Source organism: Peromyscus maniculatus, chromosome 1, assembly GCF_049852395.1.
Source record: "Peromyscus maniculatus bairdii isolate BWxNUB_F1_BW_parent chromosome 1, HU_Pman_BW_mat_3.1, whole genome shotgun sequence".
Lineage (NCBI taxonomy): Eukaryota > Metazoa > Chordata > Mammalia > Rodentia > Cricetidae > Peromyscus > Peromyscus maniculatus.
In genome coordinates, this window is record NC_134852.1 from 164,477,967 (window position 1) to 164,495,531 (window position 17,565).

The following is a 17,565-nucleotide window of genomic DNA, read 5'->3' on the forward strand; positions in this document are numbered from 1 at the left end:
GTATGAAGTCAGAATGTTGGGGTTTCCAGTTCATGCTCAAGTCACTTCACCGAGTCCTGAGTGGGGGCTCCAGGGCTCTGCTGCGTTCTGACTTTCTAAGGCTGAGACTACAGGAAAGACCAGGGCTGGTCTCTGAGAAAGCCGCACTCCATGGGATATCAGAGATGGAGACACAGTTTGGTGACAAAGGAGGCTGGACATCTGCCTCTTATTTTTGTGTTCCTATGATTACTCAGATGCTCAATAATAATTATTTGGAAAAAAAAGTGCCTGAAAATGAAGGTCAGTGTTCAGGGATAAGAAAATGGTTCAATAAAGTGCTTGCTACTTAATCATGAGAATCTGAGTATATATCCCCAACATCCATGTAAAAGGTGTATGGTGGCATGAACCTGTAACCCCGCACTGGCAGGTAGGGTCAGGTGGCTCGTGGGGCTCATTGGCCTGTCAGCCAGCCTATCCTAGTCAAAATGGCAATTTTTAGGTTCATTGAGAGAAAAGCCTGCTTCAAAAGGTAGAAGAAAATAGAGGAAGATCCTGATATCAACCTCTGACCTCAGTATGTGTGTACAAAGACCAGCACACCTCTCTCTCTCTCTCTCTCTCTCTCTCTCTCTCTCTCTCTCTCTCTCTCTCTCTCTCTCTCTCACACACACACACACACACACACACACACACACACACTCCCACACATCTTCTCTCACACACATGCATCCCCTCACACATATGCACCTCCTAGATACATCCCCTCACATACAATGCATCCCCTCACACATATGAAGCCAATGTCCATGTGTTTCAGGATCACCCTTTCTCCGCAAAGTTCATACACTTATTTCCCTTGCCATGTGGTCTGTCTCTTTAAGGGGAATCTAGTCAAGCCAGGTCAAGTGTGTGGGTAGAAGAGACGTGGAAAGTTTTAGAAATTAAAAAGGGAGTTTCCCTTTATCAAGCTATTTGGATTGAGGTTGCCCACACACAGAGGAAGTAACCCACATGCTTCTCAGAGGTGCCAGAGCACTTCTACCAAAGCAGGCCCTCAGGAGTAACAACAATTTGTGCTTGTTCATTGGCAGTTTATTGTTCTGCACATACACCTCATGAGCACCAGGGGGCGATGTCCTCTCGTAGAACAACACCAAGAACTTCAAATCACAACAGTTACACACAGAACACCTGACATCTGGACATTCACCAGCCCTCTCCCAGACACCCCCACTGAGACATAGGTGACCACCAACAAGCAAAGGGGGGCAGTGGTTGTTTCTTGAGCCAAGCTCGCCTCCTCCCAATCCTCTCACGCACACAATGGTGCCGTACCAGGGCAAGGACTTTTGACCAAGTTTAAAACCACAAGAAGTCTGAATGTTACAAAAGGGGAGGGGAATGGAAACACAAAGGCACAGACAACCACAGATACACCACGTCACTTCAAGGGATCAGCATCTCCCAAGGTGTGTCTCCAATCGCATTTGTCATCTCTGGAGCCTCGGAGAGGGAGAACATGGCTGCTGGTGCTGAGACTGTGAAAGGAAAAGCGTGGGGTCCCCTGCTTGGCCCTGCAGAGCACATTGGGGCTTCTCTTAGGAAACACCCTCGGTCAGAGTAGCTGGTGCCCAGGGCCCAATCTCACTGAACTCAATTCTGTAACTTTCTGGGTTGGCACAAGGGAAAGGGCAATAGTAGCCATTGCTCTGACTGACAGTACACTGTTTCCAAGGTTCCTTCAGGCCAGAAAGTTGGAAGAAAGATGAGGGTGAGGTAGCCCCTCAGAGCATCCTCGGAGAAGAAGGAAATGAGGCACAGACATTTCAAAGTCCTCTGCGGAAATTCTGGAAGGCATGAAGACTAACTTTTCCTAGAACAATCACTCCCTTCGATGTCCCCTGGGGTCTTGTCTTCTGCCTTGTGCTACCCCTTTCCTCCGCTTTGTGAGAACGTCCCCCGCTGTCCATTTCCACATCTCAGAGCCTGTTTTCCATTTCTTGGCTTCCCACTGCCTCATTTTCCTACCCATGGACTCCCATCTATCTTCTCATCCCTGTTGCCAAGAAGCAGGGCTGGTAGGTAACAAGGGTACTGAAGACAAAAATGACTTTACACCCTCAATGAGGCTCTGATAATTTCTGAAATGTGTTGACCAGATAAAAGGCATGGGTGTGACTTTAAATCCCATGAGATGTGCCTTCCATTCAGTTCTGATGCTTCTTTCTCTGTTGTGGCAGAAGCTTTGCCCAGGCTCAGTGAGCTCTGCAGTCTCCTGGTCAGCTAGTGAGACAAAATGGCCTCCCCGTGATAGGAGGGCTTGGATTAAAATGGCTGAACATTGTCTCCTACCACTGCGCCCCCTAGTGGGAAGCAATTAAAGTTCCATTAGTCATTTGTAGAGAGAAAAAACTCAGCACCAGCATGTTCCAGGGAACTGGATGGGGGACACCGGAGTCTACTGGCCACAGCAATATCAACAACGCTGGAGGCCCAAAAGGAGGTGTCTCTGGAGCAGGGTGTTGTGAAAGTGTAGACTCCAGTTCTAATGTAAGTACCATTGTAAAAGGTTGTTTTATTCCTTTTTTTTATACTCAAGCATCAAAACCTTTCAAATCTTATACATATCTGTATATATATGCATATATCTGTATATATATGCATATATCTGTATATATATACATATATGTGTATATATGCATACATATGTGTGTATATATGTATATATGTCAAGCCCTCAAAACATGAGGTATACAAATTCAAATTAGTATCCAGAGGAACTTTCCCCAAACACAGTTCAAAGAACCTACTTCCAAAGGGGAATTGGTTCCCTCTTGACTCTTCATTCTCTTACCAGACACCTAATCCATTCTTTAATGGAGCCAAAGGTGAGAAGGTGTTGGGGATAGACTGGATCTTGGGACAACACCTAGATGCAGGTTAGAGAAGACTAGAATGTGTTTCTAACCATGTTAGGAATGGACTAAAGAGGTTTCCACCACCATGCTTTTGGTCAATCTGTACTGGATGGGGGCTGGAGAAAGGGAGGCCAGTAACATCTCTGGTCTTGAATTAGCAAATCTGCATGGAGATGAACTGAGCTCTCATATACACAAGACTGGATGGAGGTTGGCTCCGATCTAATATTAATAAGAAAGAGAAGGGTCAACCTCGCTCCCACATCAACACATCTTCCCAAGTACAGGTCTGTGGACATCAGGGTCCAAGTCTGTCATGAGATGGGCTGGCAAAGGGTGAGAAAAATCAAAGGGCCACACATTTCCTTTTGGGTCCACATCAGAACTGGGATTTGGCATGTGAAACAGAATTCGGAGACACGGTGGGACTCTCCCAACAACCTAGCCCAGTGACGCACACACACCCACACAAACACATGCACAGATGACGACACAGAGCCCAGAATGGGCTCCAACTCACAGTGACTTCATGAAACTGAGCTGGTCTGAGATGAGCTGGGAAGAAGGCTATGGGCTCCTCTCCCTGAGGATACTGCAGATGCTCAGTGGGATGCAGGCTCTGGTTTGATCAGAGAAGGGCTGGAAACAGCATCACAGGATGCCACCCCAGAGAGGAATCCCTGAGTCCTTCCATCCGCTTGAGACAACCAGATGCCCATGGACAGGTCAATGGCATGAGGAGGAGAGGAGGGCCCAGAGAAGCCAGGGACTATAAGGAGAGCTGAACATGCTCCCAGAGGCTTTTGACTCTGACCCTCTTAGCAAGAACTGCCTCCTTACTCCACACCAAGGCATCTGACTTCTGATGTCACAGCTGTCTACACCTCTCTCCCCGATCTTGCACAGTGAGAGCTCCCTGACTCTAGTGGAGGGAAAAAAAATGCAGAAACTCTGCTCTCCAAGCCCAGGGGAAGCATCAAGAAGCCAGATGAGGCGAGGGATCTCAGCTTCACAAGGCCAGGGTATGGAGTGCCTCAACACTGCCCACACCTTAAGTGTGCTGACCATATCCCTACTTAGGGGAGGGGAGAGGTGCAGGTTCTTGCCTACCCAGCACTGAAAACTCCATAGGGACGAAAAGGGGGTGATCCTCATCCCACATCCTGTTTGTGTTGGATAAAATTTATGAATGACATCACCTTAATCTAGTCCTTTCTGTGACTGAGAGGGATGAGAGATGGAGACAGAACAAGAAGGGAAATGAGGCAGTCAGGAGGCATGGCATCAGCGTCCACCTCGAGTCTCCACTTCCTGCCATGACGTCCCCAGTGCCCTCCCACCTCAGTCTTTTTCCGGGGCAGTGCTGTCTTCAGAGATACCCTGGGCAGCTAGTTCAGCCAGCACATTATCCAGGTAATTGGCATCCGGGTAGCCATGGCCAGTGAGATTAGAGCCGAACTCTGTCTTGTGGTGCACCTCATTCCAGATGACAGTATCAGACTCGCCCGTGGTGCTGGAGGTCCCAATGGCAAAGATGAGACGGCGATCCCAGGCCACCAGAAGCAGCTTCAGAACCTAGGGCAACAAAGTCGAGAGACCAGAGGCCGATGTTCAGGACTGGTCTTCAGATGGTGGATTCATCCCAAGGTCCCCAACCCTTCCTTTATCATGATGCTCTAAACAACCCAGAAGAAGAGAAAGAGATTTGAAATTGGAGTCTGGGCACTACTGAGTGAATCTTGGCTCTGTCACTGAATAACTGTGTAACTTCTGACTACTTCAAACATCTTTCTGAGCTTTAATTTGTTTACTTATAAAATGGCATTTGGATCACCCACCCCAAAGGCTGTGTGCATGTGTAGCATTTGCATGTGCACATGTGTGGGGGCACACAACTGTATGTGTGTGCACCTGGAGGCCACTGATGAAGCGGTGTGTTTTCCTGGAGTGCTCTCCACCCGTTTTTTGTTTTTGGAGACTGGGTCTCTCACTGATCCATCATTAGTAAGTGGCAGCACTAAAAGTGTGATGCAGCTTCAAAGACCTTGTTTGTATTATACCCAGGCTACAACAAAGCCCAAGGTTAGGGTCCCGGACCTGTGGATATGGAAGGCATTTACCAGTAATGGTATTGCTAAGGGGATTGTGGAGAGGAGATGGTTTCAATCCATACTGTAAGGTGGAGACTTTTTAGGCTAAGCCAAGACAAGTATAGTTTGTAAAGGAGAAAGGGCAAGGCCATTGAAACATCTATGTGTTACTTTAAGTTTTAGTTACTTTTAAACAAAGGGGCTTGATGCCAGAAACTGTGTTTTGGGATAGCTGACATGGTGTTAGGAAAAAGGTGAAGCAGCCTCCTGGAGGATTAGCAGAGGAGTAAATGGCTTGGGAGGCAGGGCAGGGAGGGATGAGCTGAGTGTATCTGGTCACTGAAGGCAAGAGCTCAAGACGGTGAATGTGCACAGCGTGGGTCCCAAGGACTCGGGGTGTGTTGCTCTATCAAGAGGAAGGTCCAGAAGGAGCAGTCCTCAGCAACAGGAGTGTAGTCTTGTGCTTGTGTGGGACAGTCTCTGTATCCCACCCTGGCCTCAAACTAAATGGGTTCAGTGCCGAGATTACAGGCAAGTGTAAAGTGTTGAGGATGGAAGCCAGGGTTGCCCAGATTCTAGGCACGTGTTCTACCCACTGAACCACTCCCCCAGCCCATGACTGCAGTCTTAACAGGAGGCTTCACAGTGGAGACATTGAGCTGCAGATCTTGGGCTGAGCGAGACACCGAAAGTTGTCTCTGGGTGGAAAACAGTTGCCTGCCTCACTTTTCACTCTCAATTTGAGAAAAGGGCACTAGTGCATCTTTCTTGATGTTGTCCTTGTTACAAACTATCCTTTTCCTTCTTGGGAGGATAGAACACAGCCACACCCCTGACACTGAAGCATTATGGAAAGATATGGCGTATTATGAGATACGGGGAGGAAACGGAAGCCTCCACTTTGGAGTCTGGTTGAAACCTCTGGCTAGCTGAGAATCAAGAATTCCGGTACAATTTACATTTGATGTAAAGGTTGCACAAACAGACATATTTCAAATAAGAATGTTGAAATAGCAATAAATCAGGCTTAAGGTTGGATGTACATGACCTGGAGGAGGAATCTTTTCCTGACTATTTTCTGGGAACCTCAAACTGCTAATTTTGTTCACCATGACAACACCCTGCCTTCCTGTATCCTTGTGGTCTAGAGTTTTCCTTATTTCAACTGGAATTTTGTCAGATGCCCCAAAGGACCAACCCATGGTCTCATTTACGTTCCTTGGAAACCCTGCAGCCTGGCTTCCAAAGCAAGGACACATGGTGAGTCTTGGGGTAAATGCACCCCCTAAATTCATGTGAACTTCTCACCCCCTCCAAAGTGAGTATCAGAATATGGAACTTTCTGAGGTTCATTAAGTCATGGAAATGAGTGTCAACGAATGAGATCCACACTCTTATAAAAAGGGACTGGGAAGAGAATTCTTGTCCTTTCTTCCTGGCGAGGACACAGAGAGAAGAGGCTTTGTCTATGAGCAGGAAGTGAACCCTTGCCAGATTCTGAATCTGCCAGCACCTTGATCTTGGACCTCCTAGACCCCAGTACTGAAAGAAATAAACATTTGTTGTTTGTGAACCACTCTGCCTATGATCCGTGGCAGATTGCTGGAACTCAAATATGCTCACATATGCTTGAACTTCGTCTCCACGGCAGCAGCAGCATAGCCATTAACACTCAAAGCACAGAAAGACAGACATGTGCATTTCCCCAACACATCCCCAAGACTAATATTCTTAGTCCTCTTGACATCAGGCAAGAGTCTGAAAACCCAGTCATTCCAATTAGAATATTTAGAAGTCTTGATCATGAATTACAAGGAATCCAGAAAACCAATAAAATAATTTCCCACCAATTAAGATCCCAGAACACTCTGCTCGTGCTTTTGTGTGTATTCAGATTAGACCAACCAGGCATCCTGTTGCCAGAAATGGGCTCCAGTTCTGAGTTTCTATTGCTCTTAGGAGTCAGCACTAGTGTTTCCCCAGGACCAGCATTGAACAGCAGGCTCTAGATATGGATCCTAAAACAGGTGAATTATAGCCAATAATACTCCGAGGACAGGGAAAAGCCATTCCACTCCCAGTCGCCTGATTCTAGCCAGGCTGGTGGGACGGCCCAGTGGGTGAGAGCATCCGCCACGCAAGGCTGATGAGCTGAGTTCAGATCCCAAGAACCCACGTTAAAAGCTGGATGCGGTGGTTCACATCGTAATCCCAGCACCCCTGTGGGGAGATGGGTGGTAGAGACAGAAGAATCACCTGGAAGCTATCAGGCCAGCTAGTCTGGAGTAGGTGATACAGCAGCAAGACACAAGAGAGGCCCTGCCTCAAAACAAAGGTGAGAATTGACTCCTGAAAGTTGGCCTCGGACTTCCATATGCACTGTGGTACAGGAGTGCCTGTAATCCCATGTAACATGTAACTAGCGCGCGCGCGCACACACACACACACACACACACACACACACACACACACACACAGAAAAAGAAATCAAACAAAAAAGCATCCTAATGATACCAACTCTTATCTATGATTGACTCCACTATGACCTCATTACGGCATATACACAATTAAAAGAAACCAGTTTCCTCTACTCTGTTCATTGTAGAAACAAAAATCAACCCCTATCCCTACTATGGAACATCTGCTCTTACTTTTCTCCCTTTCTCGCTGTCTGGAAGGTAGCAGTGTCGTGGGAAGCCACGGGCGCTGAAGCTCTTCCCAGGATTTGGGTGTTCTGGTCCCTGAAAGCAGAAAGAAAACAAAGGCATCTTAAAAAACATTTCTGATGAGAAGCTAGTACAGACTTAGTGGGACACTAACAAGAGCCACAGAGCTCAGACAGAGGACAAACGAAAGAAAAAAAATCGGCCTAAGTTGTCACCCGTCATGTGACCTGAGTTTGGACTGCAGCTGCTAGCTCCCTGCTGGATCGGATGGAATTCCCCTTTCTGACTCACCTTATGGGGTGTTACCAAGGCTCAAGGAACTTGGTGCCCACACTCAGGAAGAGCACAGTAAATTTTATCATCCGTACCAACACCACCTAGTCTACCATTTTATGAATGATGAAAAACCACGGCCCACGGAAGCTAACTGGCTGCAAAGTGTTACTGGCTTTGCCAAAAACGAACTCAATCCAAGGTTTTCTGAGGCCTGTGCACTGAACTTTTAAACCAGTTACTCAGAATAATAAAGTTCTCTGAGCTACAAGCCATGCAGTCAGAGCAGGCTTCTTGTGGATTTTCTTCTTTGTCTCCGTGGGTTTTGCTTCCCTAGGCAACCACACAGAGTCCAGTGTTGAGGACAGAAAATCCTGTGGCACTTGAGCTTTCCTCACCCAACACTTCCTTACACCAGCCATCTCAGGACACTGAGTGGGAAAGACATGAGAGGAGAACTGAGTCAGAACCCAGACGCTGTGCTACCGGGAATGATTTGTTCCTCCCAAACTCCTCCACTGCGGCCTCGTGGGCAGCTGGGGCATGCGAGAGGCAATGAGGTTGTCAGAGGGGATGAATGCCTTTCTTCCGAGAGTTCTCCTCCTGTTCTCAAGGGACTGGGTTAGCTGGTGTGAAAGCATGCTGCTTCCAAAGCAAGGCTGCTGCTTCTGTTCCCCTCTTCTGAACACTTCTGCCTGTCTATTTGCTGCCATGAGCTGAGGTACTCTTGCCTTCTGCTTTTTTTAGGCATCTTAAAAAATATTTCTGATGAGAAGATCCTTGCCCAATGCAACCAGACACAACTCCTGGACTTCCCATCCTCCAGAACCATGAGCCACATTAACCTCTTTAAAAAAAAAATTATTCAGCTCAGAGATCCTGTTACAGCTACAGTAAAAAAAGAACAAGAAACGAGGCTTCTCAATTGGTGTTTGTCTTAGTCTTGTTCTTGTTAATATGGCAAAATATCCCCAACAAAAGAACTTAAGGGAAAGCGGTTTATTTGGCTCATGATTTCAGGTTAGAGTCCGTTCTTGTGGAGAAGTCAAGAGTAGCAGGAACTTGAAGCGGACAGTCACATTACATCCAGTCAAGCACACAGAGCAATGATTTAAAACATGCATGACAGACTCACTTTCTCCCCTCTTACATATTACAGATCCCCCTTTCCTAGGGAATTATGTCACTCACAGTAGGCAGGTCTTCCCATCTCAATTAATATATTCAAGAAAATCCCCCAGAGTCATACCTATAAACCAAACTAATCTATGCAATCTCTCATGGGATTCTCTTCCTGGGTGATTCTTTTTTTTTTCTTTCATTTTTTAAAAATTTATTTATTAAATTTAATTTTACATATCAGCCACGGATTCCCTTGTTCTTCCCCATCCCACCCCCCACCCCTGCCTTCCCCCCAGCCCATCCCCCATTCCCATCTCCTCCAGGGCAAAGACTCCCCCGAGGATTGAGTTCAACCTGGTAGATTCAGTCCAGGCAGGTCCAGTCCCCTCCTCCCAGGCTGAATCCCCCAGAGTCATACCTATAAACCAAACTAATCTGTGCAATCTCTCATGGGATTCTCTTCCTGGGTGATTCTAAGTTGTGTCTCATTGACAGAGCTATCACAGACCTCAACAGATTCATTGGTCCCTTTGCGAAGTTTATGAAGGTTGACTCAACAACTTTCCACCCATACAAATGCTTGTCTATAATTTCTGAACATTCCTGACCCCTTGGAAGTAGACCCTTATTTAAAACTCTTTGTAAGTGCAAGCCATATAATATTGACAATTCTATGTAGTTGTTGGTACATGCTCTCCCACAGATCAATAAATGCATACCAGGTATGTAAAAAGTGAGCAAACAAATGAATGGATGAAAGAAAGAAATTAAACTCATTGGCTCAAAAAAAAAAAAAAAAAAGAAGAGGGATTGTTGGGGGCAAAGATTTGGTAGGCGAGCGGGAGGGGTGTGAAAATGCTCAAACTCAGTGCACACATGCATAAAACTGCCAAAGAGTAAAACTATTACAAAATTTTAAAGTATATTTTTATTCTTTGAGAATTCTATATGTGTACATAGTATATTTTGATCACAGAAAAAAATGTTAGAAGATATACAAATGTCACTGTGAGCTAAAAGAAGCAGTGAGGTTCTTCTGGAGCAAAAGAATCCGACAGTTGTAACTTCACATTCAGACTAAACCTCTACAAATGTACAACATTCCCATGGCCATACTTCTCAGATAAGGCAGCCTTCAACACTGAGGGATAAGGCAGCCTTCAACACTGAGGGACCAGGCCTGACCTTAGCTCCAACTGCTTCTCTGATGCCTGGGGCTGCTGGGTGTGTGTCCAACTCAGCCTGTCTGGCAGTGACCCAGTAAGGCTGTGCATTCTGGGCCTGTCGCCAGGCAAAGCAGTCACGACTTTGCCTCGGTCTGGCCCAAAGCTTCTCCCAAAGGGACTCACTCTCTGCAGTGAAAGCGGCGTTTGAAGACCTGGGCTCACCGAAGTCCAAGCCTGCACTGTCCCTGGAGCTTCAAGGGACACAGCACGGATCGTCTTGCTACTGACTCACAGTAATGAGTCTGCAGAGCACCTGACTGTTTAGAGATGTATTTGCTTCCACAAGCCAGCGTGTTGCTGGAGGTGGTAGGGCCCTGCACAGGCTGCACTGGCCCCTCTACAGAGGCTCTCTCTGTTCCTTAACTCTGGAGGCTTAAAAATGTGGACTTCTCAACGGATGCCCCACCTTGACCTTTGGTTCTACTTTCACCCTCCTGGACTTTTTTTCATTTTCTTTTTAACAGTGTGTGTGTGTGTGTGTGTGTGTGTGTGTGTGTGTGTGTGTGTGTGTGTGTGTACATGCACGCACGCACTCACGCACGCACACCACAGTGCACGTGTGGAGGTCAGAGGACAACTTGCAGGACTCAGTTCTTTCCTTCCGCTCATGGCTTTCGGGGATTGAACCTGGTTTATCAGGAGGGGCTCTCAGTTGTCAGGACTGGCAGCAAGCCTCCTTACCAGTGGGCCAAACCTCCAGCCCACTCCCCCATTTTCATTCTTCCCTACCACTCTAGAAGCCACCCCAGAACCATTCGACAAGCTTCTCCTGAGCAACAGCCAACCACATCTTACTTTCTTAGCCTGGCCCTCCCATTATTCAGAAGCCTGGCATGCTGCAGTGGTCTTATTTCCACTCATCTCCGGTTCTTAAGTCACACTGACTTCGTAAAGCATAATATCAATTACATGATGTTTTATAATCCTAATCAGACGGGCAATCTCCAGGGCTCCCCATAGCCTAAGTCTCCATGCCTGGCCCTGGCATTCAAGGTCTTCTGTGACTGTGCCCTACATGCTCATCATGTTCTTTCTTCCATGTCTTCTGCAAGCCTTAGCTCCCAACCTCCTAACTGAGTACATGCTATTGTCCATACCCATGCAACTTTTTTCAACAACTGTTACCTCTTCCAGCTAAATATGTACTCTGCATTTTTTTAAATGTCTTCCATAGCTTCACTAGAGAGTGTCCTGCACCAGAAATTCTCCTCCCACCTTCCGGATAGACCACACATAAACAACTCTTCCTCACCCTAACCTATCAGCCAATTAGACAGCAGGAAGCAAGGTCCTGAGCCCCTTGGTAGTGGGCCCTGAGATGTGCACGTGGATTGCATCTCCCACCCTTGGCTCTCTGCCTAGCAGATTCCCAGCAATACAGATGGAAAAGATGCAGGCACCTTGAAGACAGGAAGTGGGGCCCAGGGTCATAAGACTTTGAAGCCCTGCACTTCCCTTTGTCTGCTCACTTTCAATGGTGCATATCCGTTTCTGCTCTCCAGATTAGAAGCGAAAGGTATTTATCTTGCTCTGCCTCGTTACCAAGGGCCCCAGGGAAGATGCATGTTTTATGAACTATCACACTTCTCTGTTTTATTTCCTCATAACTTGCTATTATATGGAAGTGCTCTGTCATTTATTTGCTTATCATCCTCCTGGCCCCAGTGGGGACTTCAGGGATCAAAGGCTGAGCCAGTTCCAACACCAGTTTCACCAGAACCTAACACACACCTGGGCATAACCCACATGCAAACATCTGTCAGACACAAGACAACAGGAAGCCACAGGTGGGAGCGAGAGAGGGCGAGCTAACCAACGTTTGCTAAGGGATGACTCCAGTCTGCTCCTGAGGACACCTAGGAGAGGCTCCACCGTAGGAGCGAAGGGCTACATTGCACTGACTCACGGGATTATTATTCATAACGTTCCTGAGGGCTGACTGTCTTAAACCAGAGAGGACAGAAATGCCACCAAAGACAACGCCAAGCATAACCGTCCGTTTTATTTAAATGCAAATAACTGACCAAGAATTTCTGCCTCCAGGAAATTATCCCACAGACCATGGTCACAGGTGTACTAGGTTATTAGTGATAACATGATCTGCTCTAGCAAAAGATCACAATCTCAGCAGACAGCTAATGGAAGTGTTGGATTAAATTATATATATATATACAAACACACACACTAGATTATTACACAGACATAAGAAAGAATGAAGACATTCTATATGAACACAGAAGAAAAGCTAAGGTCCATATTGTGAGCTGGAAAGGGCAGAGTGTGAAACAATGTGCCTAAACGTAGCCCTTTGTGCAGAAATGGGAGGGGGGGATGCAGCCCGCACTGAGTATCTACAAGGAATGCTGGAAGGATACAGAAGAATTAGAACAATGGTAGTGAAGGGGGAGAGCCAGGGGAGTGAGACACATGATGGGGACAGGATGGGAAGGAGGCTTTTTCTAAAGGATAACATTTCACCCACAAACATTCAAAGTTGAAATGATAAACGTCGCCACCCAAGGGTGGGCTCACCTGAATGCCAGGTGGGATACTGTAGATAATCCGGATGGTCTTGCAATCCGGGTGGCCGGGCAAGGAGTGGGGGATGAGGTGGTACTCCATCTTCCCTGGAGGCTGGGTGCCTGTCTTGACACCATAGATGGTCTTACATGTCGGACACTGTAAACTCCCATCCTAAGGAAACAAGTTCCAGGACAGCCAGATTAGGAAACTACTTCGGTCATGACCTTTCCCTCAGCCCCACTAAAGCACCAGAGACCAAGGTCTCCAGACGAAACTCACCCATTGGATAACAGACCTGAAACCCTCTCAAGCTACTTAAGCCATTTAGGCTTTCTCTAAAACAGGAAGAAAATGACACCAGTAGCTGAGGCACACAGATGAGACACCCCTGTCCTTGAGAGGAAGCGCTAACTAGGGCAGGAAGCCTAGACAGGGAACTGAGATTTAACTAATACCCACGTGGGCGGAACACACAGTAACTGCTCCAGAACAACAGCCGCCCAGCCGAGGAGCCCCAGACTCACCCAGGGAACTGCTAAAATTAAAGACCTCCAGACCCCACGTCAGGCCTGCTGAGTCAGACCTGGGAGCCTGAGAAGTGCAGAGGTCCGGAGGGTAAACTCTAAAGTAAAGCTGCCTGGATGTGTGAGTCTCAGCTCACCGATGAGCTTCTGTAGAGTGACTGGATAAGGAGGACTCAAACCTCATCAGTAGATGAAGTTATTGGTGGAGTGATGTGATGGCAGCCAGGAGGTGCAAAGGACAGGAAGAGACGGAGGCGACAGAGTGGGGGAGGGGCAAGGCGGGCACGCACAGAGGCTACATGATATACCCACGCAGGGCTTGCCCTCAGTGATGGACTTCCTCCATTCAACCCTCATGGGCTTGTTGCCATGGTTTGCCTCATTGTAAGCCCACAGCAAAGAACTCTGTCAACCACAGACTATCTCCCTGAAGTGACGAGCCAAAACCAACCAAACAACAAACAAAAACCAACCCATTTCTCCCTTTTCTGCTGCTTTCTCACGTGTTTGTCATAGCCATAAAAATGGACTTGAATGTGGGTTGTGGAGACAGTAATGCAAACAGCTGTAGTTTCACAGGAGGAGCTGGCGAAGCATCACCTGCTAGGGCTGATAATAACCTGCAAGAGGTCCCAGACAGCGAAGGAAATTCTCAGGTTCAGAGAAAAGGAAGCACGCATGGGCAGCAAGCACATGTATGCAGAATGCGATGCTGCTCAGCTGGGACCAGGGCCCTGGCAGACAGACACCTGGAGGCTTTGTAAGAAGGAGAGGAGGCCTTCTTAGGGTTATTTAGGCATGTTTCTAGCCAAGCTTGGCTCGTTTGAAATAACAGCTCATGTTCATAGTCACGGCTCTCTGAAACCAGGGCTCTGATTTCTCTACTAGCCTTAATTTGCTTCAGGACCTGGGGCGAATGAGTCCATTCTCTCTCATGTTTTTCTTCGGTGTGCTTAAGAGAATTAAAAACCGCTTCAAAGTACTGTTGAAAGGGAGAACAAAGGACAGTGGCTTGAGAAACATGTTTGGAGCCCTACAGACATGTAAGTGAGTTACCGGGCAGTCTTGAAGCGTTAGCATTTCAGCCCTACGTAAAGATGAAAGGGGGAAATGAGAGCCATAATAAAAAGGAGATACCATTTTGAGTAACTACAGTCATAACATCTGTGATATAGCCACTGGTCTGGAAGGATGGCCCAGAAGGTAAGTAGTCCGTTTACAAGCACTGAGTTTGACCCCTAGAACGCCAGAAGTGATGGCATGCACTTGTAACCCTGGTGCCTGAGAGACGGAGACAGGAGGATCCCTGGCACTTGGTGGCCAGCCACCCTAGCCTAATTTGCGAGTTATGAGACATCCTTGTCTCAAAAGAGATAGGTAGTGTTCGAGACGTAACACCAGAGGTTGTCCTCCAGCCTCATGTGCATGTTCAAACAGGAGCACACACACACACACACACACACACACACACACACACACACACACACACTCGCATACATGCGCACACGCACACGCACATGGGGATGGGGGGAGGAGCAGCAGCTACTGTGTCATCTCTACTTTGGAAATGGAAAGTGAAATCTTGAAGAGGTTGTGAGTCATTCAGCTCCTAAGCCCAGACTTCCACACAGGTGTGTTTCCTGTCATGCCTCCCCCACGCTTCCCCACTACACATGACATAAGGAGCAGTCCCTAAAGCCCAGACATGTCCTTGGGTAAGAAGCTGGGAGACATCATGGAAATCTCAGACACAAAGTGAGCTGAGTCCAAAGACATGAGTAGTACTCAAACTCCCAGAGAAGAGGGTGAAGGCGGTTCCAGACATGGGCAAGAATGCAAGCCAGTGACTTCGAAAAGCCCAGCTACTGAAAAGCGAAACACCCAGATTTCTGAAGCCAACTATGATGAGGGGCACCCTATGTCAGTTAATGGAGAGAGGCCTCGTCTCAGTCTCCAATAGTTGATGCTTATGGCAGGGATTACCAGGTGCTTTGATAATGCCTTTGCAGGGACAATCAAAGGTGTTTTGACTTGTCCAGAGAAGATGAATTTCAACTTCAGCCACTGGCATGAAGAATGAAGCTATTGAGAACCCACTTACAGTGTCATGAGCGAACAAATGCTCACTATGGACACAGCACTGTGATCCAGGCCTCCTTCCCTCAGAACCTTCATGGACAAAGCTCACCTCTGCTAGACCACCCTACATACCCAAACTAGAGATGAGGGGAACCTGGCCCAAAGGGAAAATGAAGAGAGATTTTGCAATGTGGGGGCTAATCCTGAAAACAGCGAAGATGAAAACAGCGAAAATGCTCATTCCTGATGTGCGCTGATGTGAAGGTTAAATCCGACTGTCAACCTGATGGGATTTAGATTTACCATGGAAACACATCTGGGAGGGAGTTTCTGGACTGGGCTGTAGCAATCTAAATGTGAGCAGCTCCATTCTATGGGCTGAAGTCCTGAACTAAACGAAAAGGAGAATGTGAGCTGAGCACCAGTGTTCGTCACTCTCTGCCTCCTGTCTCCATCTGGATAGGACTTCAAGCTCCTTCCACCACTGCGACTTCCTCACCATGACAGTCTGTCTTAAATTGTGAGCCAAACCAAACCCTTACTTCTTTAGATGGCTCCTGCCAGTAGTTTGCCACAGCAACAGGCAGAGTGTGGCACATACCTGGAGCACCCGTTACATGTTCCAAAGCATTGTGTGGGAGAACAAGGACACCGAGGAACAAACCATGGCTGACCACCACCCTGTCTCCCGCCCCATGGACACTAACCTTGTTCCCATTGTTGTACATGGCCACCAGGCAGTAGATGTGGTAGATGTGGCCACATCTGGACAGCTTCCCCACCAGGTCAGGCTTGACTGTAGGCTGCGGGCCCTTGTAGCCAGAGGGGGCTGTGAGACGTTCCATGCAGATGGTACAGTCCTGGTAGATGAAGAATAGAGAGGGGTCAACTCTCACCCAGGCAGGGCAGCCAGGGCATGAAATGTTCCTGCACCATGGCAGGCATCAGAGAGTGGTTCACCCCTCTTCTAGAAAGTCCACAAATCTGGGGTGCTGTGTTCGAGGCAATTCTAACTATAGCGCTGTCTTGCTTAACACAGCGGAGAAATTCCTCAAATAATTCCCGCACATGCCAACTTGGACTCCCTGACTACATTATAATCGTGACGCGACATTGCCTTTGCTTGGAGTCTTCCAGTTGCTTGTCAACAGATACTATGACAAGCTTTCCTTGTGCTGCACATCTGTAAAGGTATTGTATTTCAAATGTGTTAGAGGGGATTTGTATCTAGATAAATCTATGGCCTATTTCCCAACCTCATCACTGTTGACATCGTGGTAGGGCAATTCTTTGCCGAGGATACTGTTCCAGGTGCTCAGAAGGGTCTCTGGTGTTTACCCACTAGATGCTAGTAGCACACTCCCTAGGCAATCACCACAACCGGACAGAATCCCCACACAAGGCCACATGTTCCTTCAGGGGCAAATCATTTCAGATGAGAATCACTGGTCCGTATCAAATCCTTTCTAAAGGGAGTTCACACGGCTTGGCACACTGTTTGGCTTAAACTCAGACAAGCATGGGAGGTAGCTTAGAATCATTTAGAATTCTGCTAAATAGGGCAAGTTAAACCATGACTGCAGCTTGAAACCTTGAACCTTGAAGGGAAGGCATCAGCTAAATCTGCTCTGTGCCAGCCAGGACTTAGAAAGCGTCACCAGACACATCCTGCAGAACACAGAGACAGAGGACACACTCGGTGACCAAGAAAGTGAACCTTACCCTGTAACTCCTGAACTCACCTCTTCTGGGGGATGCCGGACCTTCTGCAGATACTTCTTTAGCACTTCCTCTGGGGTTTTACCTATGGAGACAAGAGAGTCACCATGTCACCCAGGCAGAGGAGATGGGATCCACCAGCCTTGCCATCCTATGTGTCAGAGAGGAAAAGTGAGAAGCAACTTCAAAGAGAAAAGGGGCTGGGAGGCAGCTGAGTCAGGAAAGTGGTTGCCTTGCAAGAACAAGGACCTAAGATGGAGCCCCAGAAACTAAGTGAAAAGCCAGTGTGGTGGAGCATGCTTATAATTCCAGAGATAGGGAACTGAAGACAGACAGATCTCTGGGGTTTGCTGACAGCCACTCCAGAGTAACTGGCAAGCCCCAAGCAAATGAGACCCTGTCTCAAAAAACAAGGTAGATGGCATCTAAGGAACGATGCT

The 17,565-nt window shown here is 47.5% G+C and overlaps 1 protein-coding gene across 3 annotated transcripts in view; it reads right to left on the reverse strand.

Moving 5' to 3' along the window:
* Positions 1-1,055: 1,055 nt before the first annotated feature.
* The window catches only part of LOC102921521 (E3 ubiquitin-protein ligase DTX4), a 34,470-nt gene continuing 17,960 nt past the window's right edge, over positions 1,056-17,565 (reverse strand). For all 3 annotated transcript variants that reach the window (XM_006996748.4, XM_006996747.4, XM_076560370.1), the window contains exons 5-9: positions 17,149-17,210; positions 16,114-16,266; positions 12,813-12,974; positions 7,645-7,734; positions 1,056-4,478 (exon numbers count right to left, since the gene is read on the reverse strand). In XM_006996748.4, the coding sequence (XP_006996810.1) occupies positions 4,245-4,478; positions 7,645-7,734; positions 12,813-12,974; positions 16,114-16,266; positions 17,149-17,210 (701 nt within the window). In that variant the 3' untranslated portion in view covers positions 1,056-4,244. The remainder of the gene's footprint in view (positions 4,479-7,644; positions 7,735-12,812; positions 12,975-16,113; positions 16,267-17,148; positions 17,211-17,565) is intronic.